The 23,059-nt window shown below is 29.8% G+C and overlaps 2 protein-coding genes and 1 non-coding gene across 5 annotated transcripts; 1 reads left to right on the forward strand and 2 right to left on the reverse strand.

Annotated features, from left to right (window-relative positions):
• Positions 1-122: 122 nt before the first annotated feature.
• Positions 123-5,172, forward strand: LOC107871296 (E3 ubiquitin-protein ligase RGLG4). 3 transcript variants are annotated; one of them, XM_016718182.2, is made up of 12 exons: positions 210-226; positions 531-684; positions 1,430-1,514; positions 1,709-1,849; positions 1,968-2,081; positions 2,225-2,322; positions 2,645-2,724; positions 3,184-3,289; positions 3,380-3,507; positions 3,636-3,765; positions 4,588-4,644; positions 4,852-5,172. In XM_016718182.2, coding segments are annotated over exons 1-12 (1,179 nt in total). In that variant the 5' UTR covers positions 210-224; the 3' UTR covers positions 4,936-5,172. The 3 variants fall into 3 exon arrangements, with proteins under 3 accessions (XP_016573667.1, XP_016573668.1, XP_016573670.1); XM_016718184.2 differs by lacking the exon at positions 210-226 and adding an exon at positions 237-413; XM_016718181.2 differs by having other exon boundaries at positions 123-684.
• A 222-nt stretch (positions 5,173-5,394) lies between these two features.
• TRNAK-UUU lies at positions 5,395-5,466 on the reverse strand. The gene has a single exon. It is a non-coding gene; the product is annotated as a tRNA-Lys (tRNA).
• Positions 5,467-6,055: 589 nt separating this feature from the next.
• Positions 6,056-8,422, reverse strand: LOC107871295 (organic cation/carnitine transporter 3). Its single transcript, XM_016718180.2, has 2 exons — positions 7,448-8,422; positions 6,056-7,099 (listed from the first exon to the last, which is right to left on the reverse strand). Exons 1-2 carry the CDS (start codon positions 8,231-8,233, stop codon positions 6,449-6,451), a joined length of 1,437 nt encoding a protein of 478 aa, XP_016573666.2. The 5' UTR covers positions 8,234-8,422; the 3' UTR covers positions 6,056-6,448.
• Positions 8,423-23,059: the final 14,637 nt, after the last annotated feature.

A 23,059-nucleotide genomic window follows, 5' to 3' on the forward strand; every position in this document is an offset into this window, starting at 1 on the left:
AAAAGGTAAAATATTTATTGTTTATATCATGGCTAGAATCTTATTTTAGTTATTAAATTTTAACCATATATTTTAATTCATGTATCAAATAAAAACTTGGGGAAAATAGAGAAAATAGAAATGCAGAGGAGCCAATCCCATTGAACATCATGACCTCCCTAGAACAAGAGCATTTATGACACTTTAAACTGTGTAGTTTCCTGGAAATTATTGTGTGTGGGGTGATGTAGGAATCACTTTACCTTTAAAGCATACATTCATTATATCTTACGTACTCTTTGGTTCTACCAAATCTAATCCAATGGCTTCCACTTTAATTTGTTGTTAGATAAACCAAAGGAATCATATTCTTTCCTTCCTTTAATTTCCTCCCCTTTTCTCCTTTAACCACTAATAAAGTCTTGTGAGTAGTAGTAAGTACTTAAAACATTTTTTTAAATGGGTAACATTTTCAGTTCAACATTTGTTAAAAAAAGTGTTCCTAAAGGTTTAAATGATAATTCCAGTTCTTCTTCTTCTTCTACTTCTAGGAGAAAGAGGAGTCTGTCGCGGTCGATTTCTTCTAATAATTCTTTTGAGAAGAAGGTATTAAGTAACAGCAAAAAGGAACTTAGCAAGATGATGGAGAATAAGAAGAGGGGCAAGTATTACTATATTCCTGATAATTTCAAATCACTTGATCAGGTTTTGTTATGTTCTTCCTCACTCCTTTCATTTCTGTTATATATGTGTACAACTGTTATCGAGAGCAACAGTTAAGTTGTCTTCATGTGACTTATTAGGTTGAGTCGTGGGAGCAACCACAATGGTAAAGTTGTCTTCATGTGACTAATAACTTATTAGGTTGAGTCGTGGAAGCAACCACAATGGTAAAATTGTGTTCATGTGATTTAGGTTGAGTCGTGGAAGCAACCACGACGGTAAAGTTGTCTTCATGTGACAGGTTGAGTCATGAAAGCAACCACAACGGTAAAGTTGTCTTCATGTGACTTAGATTGAGTCGTGGAAGCAGCCACTAATACTTTATTAGGATAGATTGGATATATTACACCCCTACTTCCCTGGAAACTACTATTGTGTGATATATGTTTTGTGCATCACAATGAGCTCTTTATTTGACTAATATGAATTTAGAAAACAGAAGTAATTTTTTGTCACAAAACAATAGTATCAAAAACATGTTTTCATTAGAAAGTTATCACTTTGTATACATATTAATAGAGCATATGTCATGTCATTTAGTGTAAAATGTAAAATTAAAGAGTTGCCAAAAAGGGAAAGATTAAGCATTGTTTAAATGGGCTAAAAAGGAAAGGAAGACAAACAAATTGAGGTGTGGATGACCATAATCTGCCGTAAAACTAGATGGTAGCATGTGTTTGAAACTTTCTTTTTCTTACATGTATCGGAATCACAACTTCACTTTCAGGTGACTTTGGCCCTGAGAGAATCAGGTTTGGAGTCATCAAATTTGATTATTGGGATAGATTTCACGAAAAGCAACGAATGGACAGGTTAGTCGAGCAGTTGAATTACTATGTCGATTGAATATCAATCCCCAGATGGTAGTAGCATATGGTAGTTGTCAATGTATTGTGACCATTAAAATTTAGCTTTCATCATAGTCTTGCTAGTTCACCTGTTCGACTATTCTGTTTTAAGTTTTTTTTTGTGATTAGATGCTCTTTGGATTGTTTTCTTTCTGAAGGTAAAGTTTCGTTCAACAACAGAAGCTTGCATGCAATAGGCGAATTAGTCAATCCATATGAGAAAGCCATATCTATCATTGGAAAGACATTATCTCCATTCGATGAGGACAATTTAATTCCTTGTTTTGGATTTGGTGATGGTAAGTTCCGCTCCCCTTAACTTCTGCTTGCAGAGAATACTTCTCTGCAGTTTCGACATTCTGTTGGCTTTGTGTTTTGCCATCAAACTCATTTTTTTTTTTAACTCTTGGGTTCTAGTGACCACGCATGATCAAGACGTGTTTAGCTTTCACAGCGATCACTCTCCTTGCCATGGATTTGAAGAAGTCCTAGCTTGCTACAAGAAAATAGTTCCAAATCTGCAATTATCCGGTATTTCCTTCTGTTCTAATTTGCAATGTGCAAATCACTTCCGTCATTTCTCCTTCTTGTCTTAACATAACAACCTTCTTTTTAAAGAATTTGTCTAATCTGTGTCAATGGGATCATCCTGATTATGTCCTTTTATGTTCAAGGACCAACATCGTACGGGCCAGTAATAGATGCTGCAGTAGATATAGTAGAGAGAACTGGTGGACAATACCATGTGTTGGTTATCATCGCTGATGGACAGGTTCTTAAATGCTTCTATCTCACTCTTTCTCCCTCCTTTATTCAAACAAAACTCACCAGCATGCACAAATACACGCGCACATATGTGGAGACCAGGTAGATGATCCCCCTTTGGAGGAAAATTATACTGTGTATACATGATTAAAATTATCGTTTATGTATGTATAGTAGATGTTGAATAACCTTTGAATTCTTCGTGTGTTTACTTTTTCATATTTAAACCCCCTTAGTGAAAAACTGGCTCGGGCAACTGCGTGGAACCTTGTTAATGATAGTCATACACTTCTCGTTGTATATTGTTGACAGTTCCTCTTGTCCTGTAGGTTACCAGGAGTGTCAACACAAGTGATTCGGAACTCAGCCCACAAGAAGACAACACAATTAAGTCTATTGTTACTGCAAGGTATAATGCTATGTCTTGCTGTAATTCATTTTCAAATCACTCAACACGGTCATGTTGCTTTGGGCTGTCTAAATATTCAGCTTTATAAAATATAAGGTTACCATTGATAAGTGTGCTGCGAAGTAATTACAATAATAAACCATGACGCGTAGGAAAATACTTGTTGCCTGTTCTGTTGCAAAGAGACATCTTATAAGCACTATTGGAAAACTGTTTTGTGGGCACTATCGTAAAAGTATTTCTGATAACTCCAATGCACATTGTTGTAGTTCATATAGAATTGGATTTTTGATAGTTCTGAATATATAGATCTCTCTTTGATCTACTCCAATGCACATTGTTGTAGCAAAGTTGCGAGGCCTAATAGATGAGTTAGCGTTGAGTAAGATACTATCTTCTATCTTCTCTTAAAAGAATTATGGTTATAAAAAATTCTCTAGCATCTGCATTTGTTCTCAGCATGTATCCTCTCTCTATCGTTCTTGTTGGAGTTGGCGATGGACCTTGGGAAGACATGCAAAAATTTGATGACCGTATACCTGCTCGTGAAATTGATAATTTTCAGGTATATATAACTCTAGTCGACTTTTTAAGTTACCGATGAGATCTGCAATAGAAGCAGACGTTCGTTTTTACAATCATTTTCTATGTACAGTTTGTGAATTTCACCGCTATCGTGAACAAACATTCAACTGATTCGGAAAAAGAAGCTGCATTCGCTCTTGCTGCACTCATGGAGATCCCTATCCAATATAAAGCAGCTAGAGAACTCGGTCTGCTTGGGTACGTGGCACATTACTACCTTTACTATTCGCATCCAAGAACACAGGGATCATGGTCGCTCAGTTAGTTGGTTACCTGATTAATGTCATTGTTGTACTTATTATTTCTCTTGTAATTTTGTTGTTTAGAAAAAGAACAGGCAAGGCAAAAAAGATTGTTCCAAAGCCACCTCCTATCTCTTATCGTCGCCCCATGAGAATCCCAACTCAAGATCAAAGCAGTAGTCTTTCAGGATCCGCGCAAAATGAACACAGTCAAGTAAGACCTTACATATTTCTTGGTTTTGAAATTATACGCGAAACTTTGATTGAGATTCTTATACTGCGTTTGGTGCTTCGCGTGTTGAACATGCCATTTCTCACCTTTAACTTAAACGAAGACACCTTAGATTGGAGGTTACGGAGGACATGGATTAGGTTAGAAGGATAGTAGGTAGTTTAAGTGTTGTCTCGCTTGTCCTTTTGTGCTAGTAGTTGTCTAATACCCTTGTCGTTTCTTGTTATTCGAGTTCTGTTACTAGCTATTGTTCCTTTTAAGAAAGTTTTGTCATGACTTCTTCACTCCCGTTAATCTGTTTTTTTTCGAACTGCTTTGAAATGCTTCTCCTTGAGCCAAGGGTCTTTTGGAAAATCGTCTCTCTACCTCCATGAGGTAGGGGTAGGATCTGCATAAACACGCTATCCTCCTGAACTCCACTTGTTGAATTACAGTGGATATATGTTGTTGTTGTTGTTGTTAATTGACATCTGGCTGCTTTGACGGGGCCGGTGGAGCCATTTGCCAAGTCAAACGGGCGAAACGGCAGAAATTGTGGGTTTTTGCAACTTTCGATGGGTACACGGTTCGGGGGTGGGCTTGGGCTCCGGACAAGATTTTGAGCGAAACTTCTTGGGCGGTTCCCCGGCGACTTATTGAGTGGACCTGGTTGCTTTAGCGGGGCCGGTGGGGTCATTTTCAAATCAAACGAGCAAAACGGCAGGACTTGCGGGTCTTGATAGAGAAGCACAACTTTTCATATTAACCTTTGTGTTTGGACAGCAATTGATATCCTCTCTTTGTTTTTTCTTGTTCAAAATGAAGGTTTGCCCAGTTTGTCTAACTGGTACTAAGGACATGGCTTTTGGTTGTGGACACATGGTGAGTTCCTTTTGTCGACTATTCAATTTGTATGACAATTTTTCCTTTCTCTTCCGCATCTAGTAGTGTTATTATCTCGGAAAGTTACTAATTTTCTTCAATGACAAAGTGACTTTCTAAGAAAATAACTGTTAGTTGAGTGACTATCTGACAAGTCGCTTCTTCGTTTACATGGTTTTAATGAATTTGATAATCAATTGAATGCAGACCTGCAGAGAATGTGCTCCAAGATTATCAGATTGTCCCATATGTCGTCGACGTATAACTAGCCGTATACGGTTATACACTTGATATACCAAATAACAAGTGTATGTACATATACATGTATTTTATCGAGTTTAACTTGTATACCTCGATGGTGTAAAGAACGTTTACACTATATCAAGTTACTTTTACGTATTGTAGTAGGTAATTTGTCTTAATTTTAAGGTTATTTGTAGATATCTTTTGGTAACTTGATGGCGTAATCTTTCTGTTGTTGGTATTATTATTACTATTATATAAGTTAAAAAGTCTATTATCTTGTTATTTTTGTGTAGTTTGTGATATGGACTGCCATTAATAAGGTGCCTAACCACAACGATATACACATGTAATCTCACAAATGATGTCTGCAGTGCAGAGATAAAAAGCGACTAGATTATATTATAAGAAAAGCCAAAATCGAAAAATATGTATAAGCAGCAACATATTGGTTTGAATTAACTAGAAATCGATCCGGTGCCTAAAAAAAAAAGGAAAAAGAAAAGTCGCCGTCTGTGGGGATCGAACCCACGACCACGTGGTTAAAAGCCACGCGCTCTACCACTGAGCTAAGACGGCTTTACATTTGCAATTACATTATTTTAATATAATTAATCAAAGTTTTATATTTCTAATTACCGATTATTATAAGATTATTACACAGATCAAGTTTTATCAGAGATCTAAATATTTATTCATACTTGTAGTATGATTGCACGTTACATTTTATTTTACACAATTAATTTGAGTTATTTCGAGTAAAAAGTTAATTTTCAAAAAGTTAACATGAATATATATTTCATTATTGTGTTCGACTTAGGTGTGAAGTTTAAGAAAGAAAGCAAGATTGACTTTTGATAAGTACGTAAAACTTATGATGTTAAAAATATTTAGTTAAGGATGAAATAAAAATTTTAAAATTATAATGTTTTCAATTTTAATAAATTTTTCCTTTTTTCAAAACAAACAAAATAGAAAAAGTGACACCTAAAATAAAAAGTATTTTATTAATTCTAAATGGATAGTTTAATGTCCTAAGTTTTTGCTATACGAAGGGTTCAGTGTCGAACAAAAAAAAAAAATTATTCCTTTATTGACTCCAATTGTAGTAAGACTTTAGTCAACCTTCCAAAACAAGCAAATCTCCTCTATAAACAAAGCAACAATCTTGTCAATTTCTAATCATGCTATAATTTTATTATTATTGAAAAAAAAATCTTACTTTAAATTTACAATAATTGATTTACAAACAACAATAAAACGAAGTGAGAGACCAGAAGACAACATATTCCGTATAATTTCATAAGTGAATCTGATGATGATTTATATGAGACTTTACTCCCACTTGAGAGGTCAGGAGACAACATATTCAGTGTAATTTCATAACCAAATCTGACGATGATGTGTATAAGACTTTACTCCGACTTGAGAGGCCAGAAGGCATCATAGTTAGTATAATCTCATAACTGAATCTGACCTGACGATGCTTTATATGAGACCTTACTCCTACTTTTGGGGGCCATAGAGATGTTTCCGGTAGACCATTGACTCGAGTAATTGATTAGCAAACAAGTACACTTTCCTTGTACTCCTCTTCATCCATAGTATCACTCAATGTCCTACCTTTAGTCTCAGGCAAACACAACACAAACAACCCACAAATTGCTATACAAATCCCAAAAACACCATATGATAACCACCTATTTTCCCTCCCAAAAGCTACCAACATTGGACTAAATGAACCACCTAGTACCAATGCTTGTCTCACCATTGACACTGCTGAATTTCTTACACATGTTGGAAACAATTCCACAGTGTAAATTAACAACACATTAAAACAAGTACATGCACTGAAAAATGAAAAAAGTTCTAACCCCATTTGTAACTCTTTCAAATAATCACTTTTCACTATTACACAACCTATACTACATATTCCACTTAACATAGCAAACCCTAATAGTGATTTTTTCCTAGTTAATTTTCCAATTAAGAAGAATGTTACCATAGATGCTGGTAATTCTGATAGTGCATTAAGTGTAACACTTAGGTATAAATTGAAAGGTAAATTTCCAACACCTAATGGCATACCATAATATACCATTCCTATACCAAAACCAACCAACATAACCGATATAAGTCGTCTAAAAGCCCAATTTTTTTCGATCAACATCTTGATAGCCGAATAGAGACTCATCGTTGACTCCTCTGAGTTCTGTATTAGAAAATAAGACAGGTTACTTGCTACAACATGTAAAAGTTTTGACAGTAACGATATATGTAAGATAAACTCAAATATAGTAATTGAAAGCTCACAAAAGTAATGGTTTATGATACACGTTAATGAAGAAGTACTCCCTCCATTTTAATAAATTTGTCCATCTTAGTTTAACTCGATAGAAAGTTTAAGAAAATAAAGAAGACTTTCGATTCTTGCGGTCATAAAAAGTAAGATACTTAAACTGAGACAGACTATAAAAAGTGATATTCTTTTTTAAAAAAGACGAAAAAGTAAAAGTAAAACAAACAAACTGAAACGGATCGAGGGAGTAATACAACTTACATTATGTTCTTGATCTTCAAATTCAAAGAAGGAGCCAAAGAAACTCAAAGTCAAGCTACTCCTTGTTGTAATACTTTTCAAAGTTAACACAAATTCTTCTTTGTTCCCTCTTACATAAAGCCATCTTGGTGATTCATGAACAAACAAATGTACCAAAATTGAGTACAAGATTGTTGGAACACAAGTCCACAAGTACAAAACCCTCCATGAAGACTCTTTATTCACATAAGCAATCATTGGCAATGAAAGGAAACCAATAGTAAAACAAACAAATCCAATTATACCAACTTGTCCACGCCATTGATTGCCTACTAACTCTGTTGACAAAACAAGTGCACATGTCCCAATAGTAGCCCTTCCAAAACCACTTAAAAGCCTAAAAAATGAATACATCCAAATGTTTGTTGAAATTGATGTAATGGTTCCAGTAAGTGACATGATTAGACATGACAAGATCAACATGTTTTTTCTACCAAGTTTTGTGTCAGCCAATGTTGAGAGGACTAAACCACCAATAAGACAACCTATGAAAAACGAAGATGCTGGCAAGCCAGTAAGAGCTGAACTCACACCTGGCTGCAACGACCATTCACTGACGGCAAGCGTGTCTGTGAAGACACTAATGAATGTTTGTTGAGCGTCGAAAACCCATGACAAGGATACGAGGATGGATTGTAACAATTGTGCCCATCCAAATTCACCAATGCACCTTTCTATCGTCTCATCGAGCGATTTCGATGCCTTTTTTCGATTTAATAATAAGGGTTCGGATGATTGATCACTCATTTTTTTTTTCTTTTTAGAATTTGTGTATACAAACTTACAAAGTGTGTACAAAATTACAAATTAGAAGTGTGTGTGGTTTTTAATCACCTAGAGAAGTTAGTTTATATATGAAAAAAAAAACTATAGGACAAGGACAAGAACCTATAGCTAGTTGCATTTTAGTTTTTATTTTATTAAGTGGACAATGTTGTTAGTGATAATAAATGGATTCCGATACTTATCCAAGATTTTTTTATTTATTAAAAAAGTATATAGCATTAGATTTCAACTTGTTTCTCTACTAGCAAGTGTTAGGTTTAATTTTTGTACCAAGAGTTTCTCTTTTCTTTTTCTTCAAATACTAGGTAATTGAAATCTACTCATGAATTAATTCGAATTCACATTAGAAAGTCTAGTCATTTATGATTTTACTAAGCTCAAATTAGAAATTTTTTACTAAAGAAGAAAAAAGATAAAGCATCCAGTATCCTCGAATCATGGTCAAAGTTGCTACGACACACTCTAACTTCACAGGAGTCCTATTACCCCTGAACTCATTTTTAACGTATTTTTCTTACCCTTTTGTGGGGACATGACACTTTTACTACATAAAATGGAGTCCACATCAAAGATGTCACGTCAGCTAAAATAATTGATAAAAGGTGTCATGTCAGCTAAAACGGTTGATAAAAATACGCTAAAATTTAATTCATAGATTAATAGAACTCTCGTAATGTTAGAATGCATCATAACAAATTTGATCATAAATTAGAGTTACTGGATGCTTTAATCAAGGAAAAAAAATCTTCTTAATTTTGGCACTGAAATCTAAATAAGTGTTTAATTACATAACTTTGAGATCTCAAAATTGAGTCAAAGGTAGACAATATTAGTTGCAATTAGAGTGGCTAGGGCCATTACAAGTTGTAAGAATAATGATTTTTTGGTATTCCACATGTCATATTCATTTCATATGTGTGAGTGACAAGGATATTGAAATGCTATCTAGCCAATTGATTTGACTTGACATGATAAAAAGTCCATTATTTACGATTTAATTGCTCTATATCAAAGAAGGGTGAACAAAATCCAAATTCCAACTGCAAATAGTTTTAAATCGTAAATTAAGTCAAATTAAATTTAAAAAAAAAATCTGATTAGTGATTTTGTTTCACTTGGCTGGGCCTTGGTGTCGTAAAAAAACCTGATATAATTGTTTTGGTTTGATTTTAATTAAAAATGGTCAAACTAAACCGAACCGATATTAATTTATAAAATTTTTAAAAATATTTAATACATAAAAATATTTATTATGATGTAATTTATAGTATTTCTTAAACTTTTTCATTAGTTTTATCTTTAGTACTATATTATTTCAAGTTTAAACTTTGAATTTTGAATGATCCAATAAATTTTACAACTCATAGATATTATTAATTCAAATAAAACTCAAACTGATACTAATGTAAACAAAATTATTCAACTAAACACTAGGAATGATAATAATATTTGATAGATATTCTTAAGTTAAACACATAACCTAAATTTATTTTTCTATTTAATACTTAGTGTTATTTTTTAAGAAACACTTAAGATAGTCGTATCTTGTTAGGACTAAAGAAATATTTGTAGCACAAGTTAATTATATGCTTGTATGAAAACTTTATCGAGAAATACCCAAAAAAAAAAACGTAAAGCCCGAGAAAGCCAAAAAATCCAAAAAAAATCCGTAAAACCTGAGTAGGCCAAAAAAAAATTTAAAATTTTGAAGTTGAAAAACCCAAATTTTATTATTTTGATTTAATTTATAGATTTAAAATTCCAACGTAAATAATTTAATTTGATATTTTAAAAACTCAAACCATTTTATGTACACCTCTACTAGAGATAATTTCATTTCTAAAGCTCGAATCAGAGACTTTTAATTAAAAAAAAAACAAGAAAAAACTTACTATCCCACCACATCTTAACCTAAGAGATTTAATTAACTTTAAAAAATTCCATGGACCACTATTGATTGAAGTCGAAAAGGATTTGCTATGAAGCTTACTTTAGGCAAATTAAATCTCATATATAAAACCAAAGAAAAAAAGTTAATTAAGGACCAGTATAAAGACGGATCGTATTATAATCAGACACTTCTTTCGTGCTATCTATGAGCGGACAATTTTAAGAAAATGGTAAGATATAGGGCTGTACAAAACTGAAAAAAACCGATAAAAATATTATTGGATTATTGGTATTGGGTTATCGGGTTAACGATTTTTTAGTGGTTTTATAAAAAAAAATTTATTAGGTAAACGGTTCAGTATCGGATATACTAAGTTATTGTTTTATCCCTATGTATGTTATGTATTTAAATCTCTCTCTCTCTCTCTATCTATCTATCTATCTATCTATCTGTGTCTATCTGTCTGCATGTCTATATATATAGGTAGATAGATATGTGTATGTATATAGATTATATGCACTACTAATTCATAATTCAGTGATTTACAAAGTATTAACCTATTCAGTGCAACAAAGGCACAATATAAAGTTCGGTTATTATCGTAATAAAAAGCTTGAAGCATTTATAATTTCCAACAATTAGGATTCAATTTTTTTTCTAACAAACATTCAGTTCAAGTTTGAAGATTCTTGTAAACTAAAATGCATTGCGTAGTTTTTTGCGGTAATTAAGATTTCATTTTTTTATGTTAGTTGTTATTATTTCAATTTTATAAATATTTTCTTATTGGTTAAATCGAAAATCAAAATGTTAAGGATAAAAAATCGATAAACCAAAATTGATAAGAAAATATCTTATTGATTGGTTATTGATTTTACATATTTAAAAATCGAAAATCGATAAACTAAATCAATAACAAGTAAATCTGAATCGAATCAACAGATGCACACCCTGATAAAATATGACCAGGCTCATCCTAACGACGAAAAGGAAGTCACCTTCTTTGGCCCGTGAACGAGGGGTCCAGCAAAATAGGAAGTATTAACTCGCGAATCTACACGTACATTTATTACGAAATAAAGATGTATCAACACGTTTAGTAAATACTTTCTTCGTTTCAATATAATTAATCTTTATTTGCTCGACACTCGACACTCATATCTTGTTAGAATCAGACACTTCCTTTATGCTATATATGAGTAGACAATTCTAAAAATGATACTCCCTGTTTTAAAAAGACTGACCTACTTTGACTTGATATAAAATTTAAGAAAATAAAGAAGGACTTAATACAAAATTTAAGAAAATAAAAAAACTTTTGAATCTTGTGGTCTTAAATTAAAGTTGTATCAAATGTATCAAAATATCCTTTAATTTTGTGATCTTAAACATGTCATGTAGAAAATTGAAATTAAAGTATTACCAAAAAAGAAATAGATCATTCTTTTCTAAACAAACTAAAAAGAAAAATAGATTTTTTTTTTTTTTTTTTTTTTTTTTAAACAGAGGGAGCAAGATATAATGGGACCCGTCCAAAATACGAAAAGGAAATTGTCCTTTTTGGCCCCGGACGAAGGGCCCCGCAAAATAGGAAGCATTAAATCGCTAATCTATATGTACACATGATCACACAAATTTTTTATATTTTATATAACTATTGAAAATTTTAATTTTGAGTCTATCGAGATACATAATTAGCTTTCGATACATCCAATAAAGATATATTTTTTTTCTTTGTAAAGATACATAATTAATTTTCGATATATTTTTTTCTTGTAAAGATACCTAATTTACTTCTGAAATATTTTTTTCAGTTTTGGGTTTGTCAAGATTTATAATTAGCTTCCCGATACATCCAACGAAGATACATAATTAGTTGAGGTTTTTGTAATTACTTTATAAGGGTGAAAATTTGTATAAATATGATAAGTTAAGGTGTATATTTATGTTATTTTTCCAAATCAAGATGTATAAGCACGTGTAGTAGATACTTCATCTATTTTAAAATATTTAACCCTTATTGAATTGGTACTCATCTAAGACAAAATTTATTAGGGGTTTATTTTACCAATTTAATCTTATTAATTATGTTTTGAAAATATAAATTTGAGTATACTCACCTTGTTTAATTATTTAATGATAAAGTTAATATTGAAAGAACATACTCTTAATTTTATAAAAAAGACAACTAAATTAAAATATATATTTTTTTTAAAAGGGTCAACTATTTTTAGCATAGTATCTTTTGAATTTTCTTATGTTTGTATGATACACTATGTAGTTATATACCACTTGTAATTTAAAATTAGCATATTATCTTTTGAATTTTTATAGTATTTAATTAGATCAAGATGCTAACATAACAAAATATGTGCAGCCATTGGGATTTGGTCAGGACCATGGTATTATGATTTGCTGGTATTCCACATTTTATATTTCATGACATCGTATCATATCATCAACATGAGTTGTCATTTTTGAAATGAAAAAAAAAAAGTTATGATTATTATGTTTAAATCAGTAAATTAGAATAAACAGGAAACAAAAGGCAAAAACTTCTATTAAAAAATAATATTTGCGATCATAGTAGAATTTAAGATTTACTTTCTTTTCAAATAGAAGTACCTCAAACGTTCACGACTTTGTTGAATGCAATAACAATAATAAATCGCATAAAGACTTGATTTTTACTAATATAAGAACATATGCAGAAGAAGTTCAAAAACTAAATGTGCGTGCAATCGATTGAATTCGAACTGAGCAACTATAACTGCACGTGTCCGCCCTCATAAATAAACTTAGCAATATACGAATACGAACTTGATCAAATTTTAGTACAAATATCATACACCAAACTGAAATAAAAAAATTTATCTTTTATCATGTGTTAGTGACAAGGATCTGATCCCATTATAGGAAAAGTTTATTTGATTAGCATTATTCTATAAATATCTATTTAATTAATTAATACATTAATTCACTGTTCTAAAAACAACCACATATTTGCTGTGTCCATGAGGACAAGTTGCACATGCAATCTAATCATTTTAATTAGTTTATTATTCCTAGTTAAAAAAGACAATAGTAAAATGAAATCAGACGATTGTGAAAAAAAAAAAACATTAGTTATAGAAATCACCTAATAAAAAAAAATTGGTCGTTCACCAAAAAAAAATAAAAAAATTGGTCAATAAAAATATTCCTTGTGTTGAAAAAAGTTAAAAGAAATAAACCATCAAGGATTATGCTTCAATGATTTTTAGCAAGCATTTTATTTTTAATATAACAATTTTTAGAAAACTTATTTAATTATATTTTAAAAATATTTATTATTTATAGCTATAAAAATTTTAATACATGCAAAGTTCATTTTTAATACACATTGTAGATTTTTATTTAAAATAAGTGTGATACTTTTAAAACACTTATTTCTATATTATAGAAATGATGGTTTCAACATGGCAATTCTTGTAATTTTAAAAAAGATTGAGGGTAGTTTAGTCATTAAACATAAGTTCTAAGCTCAATTTGATAATTTTTTGTGCATTGTTTTTTGAACCTCATCAAAAATTTTAATAAAAGCCCATTCTTTTCTCTTTAATTACCAACAATGCCATCTAAGAAATTTATCATAATGCCATCACACATGGTCTTGCATATTTCTATATTATTTTCACACATGTGAGTCCTCTATCTTCCATTTATTTTTCATTCTTAGTATTTATCTTTTTATGTGTAAAATTATTTCAAATATATTATATTTAAGTAAATTAATTAGTAAGATGGTAATTTATTATAAAAATTAATTATAATTGATACAATTAAATAAATTTTGTTCTTTATTTAATTTCATATCAAACATATAATTTACTTTCTTTCTTATTTGTTACTACAATTTCACCTAATTTAAAAAATTTTAATATATAGAAGAGAGAATTTTGATATGCCTGCTTATGTTGTCTGCTTCAACTTCTTCAATCGTGATCTTATTATATTATCTCTAATTAATTATTATAAGCCATTTATATATTAAAAAAATATTTAATTTAAAAAAATTAGACATTTATGACATTTCTATTTCAGTTGCTTCAATTGTAATTTTACTTTTCATTGTATCATTTTTAATTAATTATTATAAGTTATTTATATATTAAAAAATTAATAATATTTAATAAAAAAAGTAAAATAGACAATTATGACATGTCTGCTTCAGCTGCTTTAATCGTAATTTTACTAAATATCACCCCTAATTAATTATTATAAGTCACCTAAGTTTTTAAAGAAGCTCTCTGTCGACTTGTCGGCTTGAGCTATTTGCTCTGTGATTTTACTATATCATTCCTAATTAATTATTATAAATTATTTACATATTAAAAAATTAATAATAGATAATAAAACAATAGAATAGACATTTATGACATGTCTGCTTCAGCAGTTTTAATCATAATTTTACTAAATATCACCTCTAATTAATTATTATAAGTTATCTAAGTATTAAATAAATAAATAATTAAATAATATTTAATAAAAAATAAAATAGATATAAAATTATAAGTTAACTCTTGATGTTTTAAAGTAACTTGAATTCTTATATGAGATTTCACTTACTTTTTTTCACTAGTATCTTTTACAATAATTTTATTATATCATTTCTAATTAGTTGTTGTGACTCATTTAAGACATGTCTGTTTCGCTGCTTCAATCGTAATTTTACTATATCACCTCTAATTAATTATTATGTTCATCTAAGCATCATGGCATTTAAATTAGAGTAGAAAATTTTTACACAATAATTAAAAATTTAAATTATTTAAGAAATATAATTGACTATCAGTGCACAAACTCTGGACAAAGAGAGTAACATATATTTTTTTGAAAATTACATAAAAAAATTATAAATTACAATAATTAAAATTTTAAATATCTAAAATAGTTTAATCTATTATATATCTGTAACAAATACTTAAAAAATATTGTAATTCACAATAATTAACAACTTAAAAAATTTAAACAATATAAATATTTGGTTGACTCTCAAAATTGTATCAGTGTCACTTAAATTGAAATAGAAGAAAAATATTATAAATCACAATAATTAAAAACTTAGATTATTTTGAAAATATAATTGACTATCAATGTCACAAAAGTTTGAAAATACAAATTTTAATACAGTACACTGTACATCAAAAAGTGTATAAGAAATAATGTTAGCATAAATAATACCAATATTACTAATACAAGCATTATTAATGCAAACATTATTAATACATTCTATCAACATTATTTTTATACACTCTAACAAACGACTCCACATTTGAATGGAAGGAACATATACAAAACCAAAGTTCAATAAAATATCTACATTAGTATGTTTTATCGTGTTCTCAAAGTCAAATAATTTAAATTAATATGAAAGATGGTAACTATAATTTTTTTTCTACATGATTTTTGAAACACTTAAAATTTGAATTTAAAATATTAATTTAGTTTAACTTCAAAGAACAAGTTGACAAATAAAAGAGAAGGAGAAAATAAAAACAAATAATGTTTATGACAACTTAGTAAGGAAATACATAATTATCTTGTAAGACTTGGCTTCTTGCAAAATACTACCATGCTTCTCTAGTAATACATATATATTGCATGCACAATTCACTCTTCGTACATAGTATAATACATTTATATTACATGTATAGTTTGCTTTTAAAATATAATGCATTTTTTTTTATCAAAACAAGTCCAATACATTTTAATGTACTTTTAATACATCTGTAATGCATACTTAAATCACTTTTAATACATCATAAGTTACTATAGATGGTAAATATTTTTTAAATATAAAATATTTAATTAATAAATAAAAATTATATTTTAAGTTGGTCCTACACTAGGATTAAGTTGGCATATTTGGCTTTTTTTTCCCTTCTTGTTGATTTGGGATAAATAGTCAATTTAGACTAAAAAAGTGCACCTTGTTTTGAACCTAAACCAATTCCACATGTTTCAAGACTTTTTTTTTATTTGCAAAGATTTCATTAATCCCACTTGACTTCAATATTTAATTAGCTTATGATATTATTTTATGAATAATACATAAAAAGACACTTGAATTTAGCATCGACTAGCAATTGTAAACACTTCAATTTTGAGAGTGCACATCTAAACACTTTAACTTTGATCGTGACCGGAATGTACTAAGCACTTCAACCCACTTTCACTGTGTCTCGTGGACACCTGATATTAATTGATTAAATTTTGGAGGTGTCTGGATGAACAAAACTCCAACCCACTTTCATTGTGTCTCGTGGACACCTGACACTGAATGATTAATTTTAATTTTCAGGTGTCTAGATGATCATTTTGTAAATTAGATTGTTCAGTTGACATAGTAAAGACGAGTTAAAATATCTAGATATACATACTCAAAGTTAAAATAGTTACTTGTTAACTAAGGTCAAATTTGAGTGTGTATATATATATATATATATATATGTATGTATGTATGTATGTATGTATGTATGTATGTATGTATGTATGTATGTATGTATATATTATATTTTAATTTATTTGTTGGAATTTTTCGAGTACATATTCACATATTCAAATTGACCTATTGTTTTATATCTCTATTCATGAGTTTAAAATGGTTCATCACAAATTACTGCCCCATCCAATAATATTTATCCACTAATATTATCTTGGTTGAAATCTTAATAAATTTAATATTTTAAAAATTGGATTTATCCACTAAATAACAAAAAAAATAGGGATCATACCATTTTCAAGTTCCCAAAAACTCTAGACCAAGTAATCAAGAAATATAGAGAAGACATCAATGCGCTGGTCTAGTAGTTAATAAAGTGGTTAAGAGTCATGAGGTTTTAGGTTTAAATATGAGTTAATACATAAAAATGACCCTAAACTTGACACCAAATTATAACTTTGACCTTAAACTTTGATAGTGCACAAATAGAACCTTTAACTATTCAAAACCTGAACAAATATGACCTCCGATTTTTCAACCCCATGCGTGAGTCTCACTCCCGCCTATGTGAAAAGGTAATTCAATCACACGGTGCCACGTCGTTAAAAGGGATGACTTGGAGAGCGGTCATATTTGTGCAGTTTTGAATAGTTAAAGGTCATATTTGTGCACTGTCAAAGTTTTGCTTTTTGTGTTAAAACGGCGTCGTTTTTATTATTATTATTATTATTATTATTATTGTTGTTGTTGTTGTTATTATTATTATAATAATAATAATAATAATTTTTTTTATATATTTCTATAGTAGCAGCACCTAACTTTTTTTTAATTTAAAAAAATTATTATTATTATTATTTTATTTATTTCTATAGCAGCAACACTTAGCTTTTTTTTTTTATTTAAAAAAAAACCCGCTTTTTTTAATGAAAAAAAAAACACACAAGCAGGGATCGAACCCGCACAGTAGGCTGAAGGAAGTGCCCAAGAAGAGCAAATAACACCACTATGCTATCTAAGTGCCTTGTTTCATGTGGTTCAACATTAATATACGTTTATAAATATACATTTTCTATCTTATATATATACAACGTAATTTTTTTACCGAGGGAGTTCGGGTGAACCCCATGGAAACCACATAGGTACGCCCCTCGTTAATTTAATAACGTTTTAATATCGTTAATTTAATAACATTTTAATTACATTAATTTGATAACGTTAATTTAATATACTACTACTACTACTACTATCCTTAATAACATTAGTTTAATAATGTTTTATTAAAACTATAATTGCTTTTATTATTAGTATAGTTTAATCTTTAATTTAATATTTAAATAAATAATATTTAGATATATTATATAACTTAAATTTGTCCTCTGCTTTATAATATATATACATATCCGCTCAATTTTTTCGTATAAGGCTGACTTGCCTAATTAATAAATCTTCAATATTGCTCTTTTTCCGCAATGACAAAAGAAATTAGATGTCATTTTCATTTTTGAGCCAAAAATAATGAAAAAAATAATAGTGAAGAGTCATTTAAAGGTCATATTTGTGCACTGTCAAAGTTTAAGGTCATATTTATGTATTATGCCCTTAGATTTTAAGCTGGACGCTCTCAGTTTTGCGTGTTGAACACGCGTTTTGCCACGTAGGATTGGAGGTCATATTTGTACAGTTTTGAATAGTTAAAGGTTCTATTTGTGCACTGTCAAAGTTATAATTTGGTGTCAAGTTTAGGGTCATTTTTATGTATTAACTCTTTAAATATCAGTAGAGAAAAAAAATATTATGTAATTTTTTCACATCTGTTCTAGCCTTGATAGTAAAATTATCTGGTACATATTGCCCATGAGAGATAGTAGATGTATAAACAACATAAATCCCCTAGCTTAAGAAAGTAATTACACAAAATTCCCTCATAAATTCTCTCTCCCGAATTTTGGCAAAGATACTCATACATTCGGCCAAATATTATACATTGGTGAAATGTATAATGAAATAGTTATTCCTAAATTTAAGGTAATAGAAATCAGTAATTATATCACTGTTCCTTAATTAATGGCAATAATTAGCTAACATTAACTCATTTATGGATAAAGCTAGTAACTGAAATTTGAATTTCAAAAAAAAAAAATTACAAGTCAAATATTATTTTCTCTAATATTTGATTGAAGATCTGGAAAGCAAAAAAGCTCTATTGCTGTAATTTATTTCTTCTAAAAAAATTTCAAAAAGCAACAAAAATCTTCTACATACGTTCTTCAAAAATCCCAATATTGCTGCGGCATTCAGGAATTTGGGAGTCAAAAACTAATTCTGAGTCATACAAAAGTGGCGGAATAATTATTTCCGAAAGTATTACTTTCTTGAAATTGATTTCTACGATCGCCATTGAGTTGGATATAGACGAAGTACGTAAAAAAAATTGAAATGAAATATGTGGTTGAAGGAAACTCTTCTCCAATTGTAATAAGAAACGACAATGGAGTGAGGGTTTACGTTGAGTTAAATAAACAACTTGCTGGTTTGGTTAATTTTTCACTTTGTATTTCAACTTGCGACAAAGCCAATAGTGAAATAGAGTTTGATAAAGCAACTGGTTCTATAATGTGTATCGAGGGTAGTAAATATGATTCGGTTGCGTTAACTGTTGTTGAAACGGATAATCAGTATGGTCTATATGTGCCTGAAATGAAAGTTAAAAACTTCATTACTGATTGCAAAAATACTGAAATAATGATGAGTCAGATATATAAGGATAAGGAAACTGTTGTTACAGTAATGGCAAGACACGCAATAGCGAATGAATTCAACACAAAAGCGAAACGATCCGACAAAAAAAGGTATGATATCAAATGTATGTCCTGATCTTATAACATATTTGTTTTTTTTTATTATAGGAAATTTATGTTGTGTAGTTTTGTGAACTGTCGATGTGTAATGTTAATATACGAATGTATAATGTGATACTTTATATGTTTGATAATGTATAATTAAATCGTGTCAGGCAAAGAAGTGTATTCATTTGTTTAAGAGATTGTGAATTAGTTTGTGATTTATTACTGGTTTTTTAAGTAAAAAATGTAAATGTATAATTTTAATTATACATACAGATATATGTATAATATAACTGTTGTAGTGAAAGTTTTTTTTTTGTTCTTACTATTTTAATTTTATATATTTATGTTTTATATATTAATTGAGTTTTTATTTGTTGATGAAGATATGTACTGATAACATGAATATATACTTTCTGAAATTTAATTTTTTGATTAATGTGTTGAATGAATTATGTTTTTTTAGTTAAAAAATGTATGTATAATGTATGTATAATGTATATTATACATTCAAAGCTATGTATAATATAACTGGACAGTTTATGGAATTTTTTTTTTTTCTATTTTCAAGATTAATAATTTTATTTAATACAATGAATAAGCTTTTATATTTTGATGCAGCTATATACTGATTTGTCGTAACGAAGATTGCAAGTGGGTCATGAAGGCGTTTTGTATGAATGAATCGAAATTGTTTTTGATTAAAACATTTGTTTCAGAGCATAGTTGCAGTCTTAGGGATCGAGTGCTGAATAATGTGGTTGCGACAAGTAATTTTGTGAGTGATTTACTGCTCCAAAATTAATCAATCACAAAAGAATACACACCCCCACAGACATTATCGAAGAGATGAAGGCTGTTTACGGAGTCGACATTAACTACATGAAAGCATGGCTCGCAAAAGAGAAGGCGATTGTGATGCTTAGAGGTGGACCCGTAGACGGATATAGAAAAATGGCCTGTTATATCTATATGCTGAACCAAGTGTATCCACAATCGCACATTCGGATGCATAAGGTAGTAGATAACGAGTTTAAATACTTGTTTATTGCATTGTGTCCGATGATTAGGGGTTTTGAATTTTGTAGACCTGTTGTAGTTGTTGACGGGGCACATTTAAGCGGTCCATATGAAAGAACATTTGTATCGGCAAGCACATTAGATGGTGTAGATACTGTGAGTTCATTTTTTTTTTGTACTTTTTTTATTTTCTTATTTACTATATATTATATTAGCTAATACATTGATGTTTTATTTATAATGAATCATAAAGATGCTAAAATTAGCACTTTTATAGTTGACTTATTTTTTTAACAATGATTGTCTTGTTTAATTTATTTGTAGGTTGTATTATGCCATTAGTGTACGTTGTTGTTGATTCGGAGAATGACAACGAATGGATTTATTTTTTTCAACAGTTTAGAGAGTCATTTGGTGAAAGAAACAACATGTGTGTTGTTTCAGATAGAAATGAAAGTATCATAAAAGGTGTAAGCATTGTTTATCCTAATGTCCCTCATCTAGCTTGTATATGGAATTTATGAAAAAACGTTTGCACCCATTTTAGGAAAAGCAAAGATAGACTTAGTGACCTTTATTATTCCATGACTAAATCTTATAAAAAAGAAGATTTTGAATATATTATATCTAAGGTTGCTAAGGTTGATCAACGAGTTAAGCAATATATGGAGGAAGCTGGGTATGAAAAATGGGCTCGGTGTCACTCTCCTGTAAAAAGAGATAGAATGATGACTTCAAATATAGCCGAATGTATTAATGGTTGTTTGGTTGAGGCTAGAAAACTTTCTATTCTAGGTTTCCTAGAAGAAGTTAGAATCTTATTTGCTGCATGGAATTGTAAGAACAACAAAATTGCATCGTACACCAATACAACTCTTGGCAGAAGATTTGACGAAATTCTAACTCATAATGGTGTTAAAGTTTTGCGGATGACGATATGTATTAGAATAATTATGGAATAGAAACTTTGTTTTACATTGAGTGTATATTAATATTTTTTCATCTGAAACATATTATGTTTTTTGGTAACAGGTTAAGCCAGCAGGGAGTTATCTTTATTGTGTTTATGATTCAGGACAGAAATACATTGTAGATATTGAGCGTGGAACGTGTAATTATGGCTAATATCAAATTGATGAAATACCTTGTCCACATGGAATTGCCGTATTAAAAAGTAAAAATGTGGATGTAAAGGATTATGGTCATTATTGCTCTGAATTGTATTGGCCACAAACCATCGTGAAGACATATGAACTCCCGATAGTTTCAATGCCAGACAAGAAGGATTGGAATGTTCCAGGTTTTGTTGATGATGAAGAAGTTTTGCCGCCCGAATATCGAAGACCTCCTGGTAGGCCAAAAAAAGGAAGGCATCTGAAATCAAGTGAATCACTGTCTTTAAATTCAAACCTCTGCGAAAAATGCGGACGAGCCGGTCACAACCGTAGGACTTGCGGTTTCTTTCCAAAGGAATCATGATGAAGATAATATGTTTTCCTACTTGCTGATGGTTTGTTTGGTTTTAGTAGTATAATCATTTTAATTAGATTTTTTTGGAATGCTGGAACACCTAATAATAAAATTTTTGGTTGCTATTTTAGTTTCACTTGTTCAATTAATATTTAATAGTTGCAGAACATTTTGTGTAATTTTTCGTTTATCATATTTCATAAACATATCACTGTAATTTACAACTGATTGGTATATGTATTATGTAACTTGGAAAATATAACAGTCACTTAAAAAATTGTTGAAACATAATCTATATGAACTGTTATACGTTAGTAGTTACTGTGTAAGAAATGTATGATTTAGCATTAACTTTGTGTTGGTGTATATTTTACAGAAAAAAATGTCATTTTAATGACACTAAATGATTAAACGTTATACGTTTATTTAATTTTTTTTTGTTAAGTTACGAATGTATAATTTAGATTATACATTTGGATCATTGTATGAAATTGTTTAATACTTTAAATAAGTGATTCGGGTAAACCGTGTTTGTAAATTTTATTTAAGAAAATATAAAGTGTGACAACATGTATTATGTGATGTGTTACATATATGTAACGTACTAATTATTAGTGCAATGTCGTTTTAACTTATAAGAAAATTTATGTTATAGTAAAAATATTATGTGTTCAAAAGCAATGTGAGTGTGTTTTTATTTTTGTTTATACACGTCGTAAAAAAAAAAGGCAAACTCAATATCGACCAAGAAAAAGTTTGTATCATTACAGTATTGTGTTGGAAACTGCAAATCAATTGTTTTAAAAAGAAGAAGACATCCATAAAATGTTCATTAACATTAAGAAAGTAATCCTGGAAATGTGTAACATTAACAATCAAAATAAGAAATAGTTCTTTCAATGCCAACAATTAGAAAATTTTGCTACTCTAAAGTAACAATTGCACTCGCTTCAATTTCTTCGATTACACTTTTCTTTGGTCGAGGAGAATCTCCATTATCACTCGTGTACCCTTCATTTGCCTTTTCCACTCCGTAATGCCACAGTAAGGAAGCATCGCGTGCACGTTGACTTGCAGCA

Source organism: Capsicum annuum, chromosome 5 (assembly GCF_002878395.1).
Source record: "Capsicum annuum cultivar UCD-10X-F1 chromosome 5, UCD10Xv1.1, whole genome shotgun sequence".
Taxonomy (NCBI): Eukaryota; Viridiplantae; Streptophyta; class Magnoliopsida; order Solanales; family Solanaceae; genus Capsicum; species Capsicum annuum.

Excerpts from the sequence above, each read along its gene's own strand:
- LOC107871296 (XM_016718181.2), top strand. The coding sequence starts at position 439 with ATGGGTAACATTTTCAGTTCAACATTTGTTAAAAAAAGTGTTCCTAAA. Across the intron at positions 685-1,429 it reads ATTTCAAATCACTTGATCAG|GTGACTTTGGCCCTGAGAGA; the intron begins GTTTTGTTATGT and ends CTTCACTTTCAG. Across the intron at positions 4,645-4,851 it reads CTTTTGGTTGTGGACACATG|ACCTGCAGAGAATGTGCTCC; the intron begins GTGAGTTCCTTT and ends AATTGAATGCAG.
- LOC107871295 (XM_016718180.2), bottom strand. The coding sequence starts at position 8,233 with ATGAGTGATCAATCATCCGAACCCTTATTATTAAATCGAAAAAAGGCA. Across the intron at positions 7,100-7,447 it reads TTGAAGATCAAGAACATAAT|AACTCAGAGGAGTCAACGAT; the intron begins GTAAGTTGTATT and ends TTTCTAATACAG.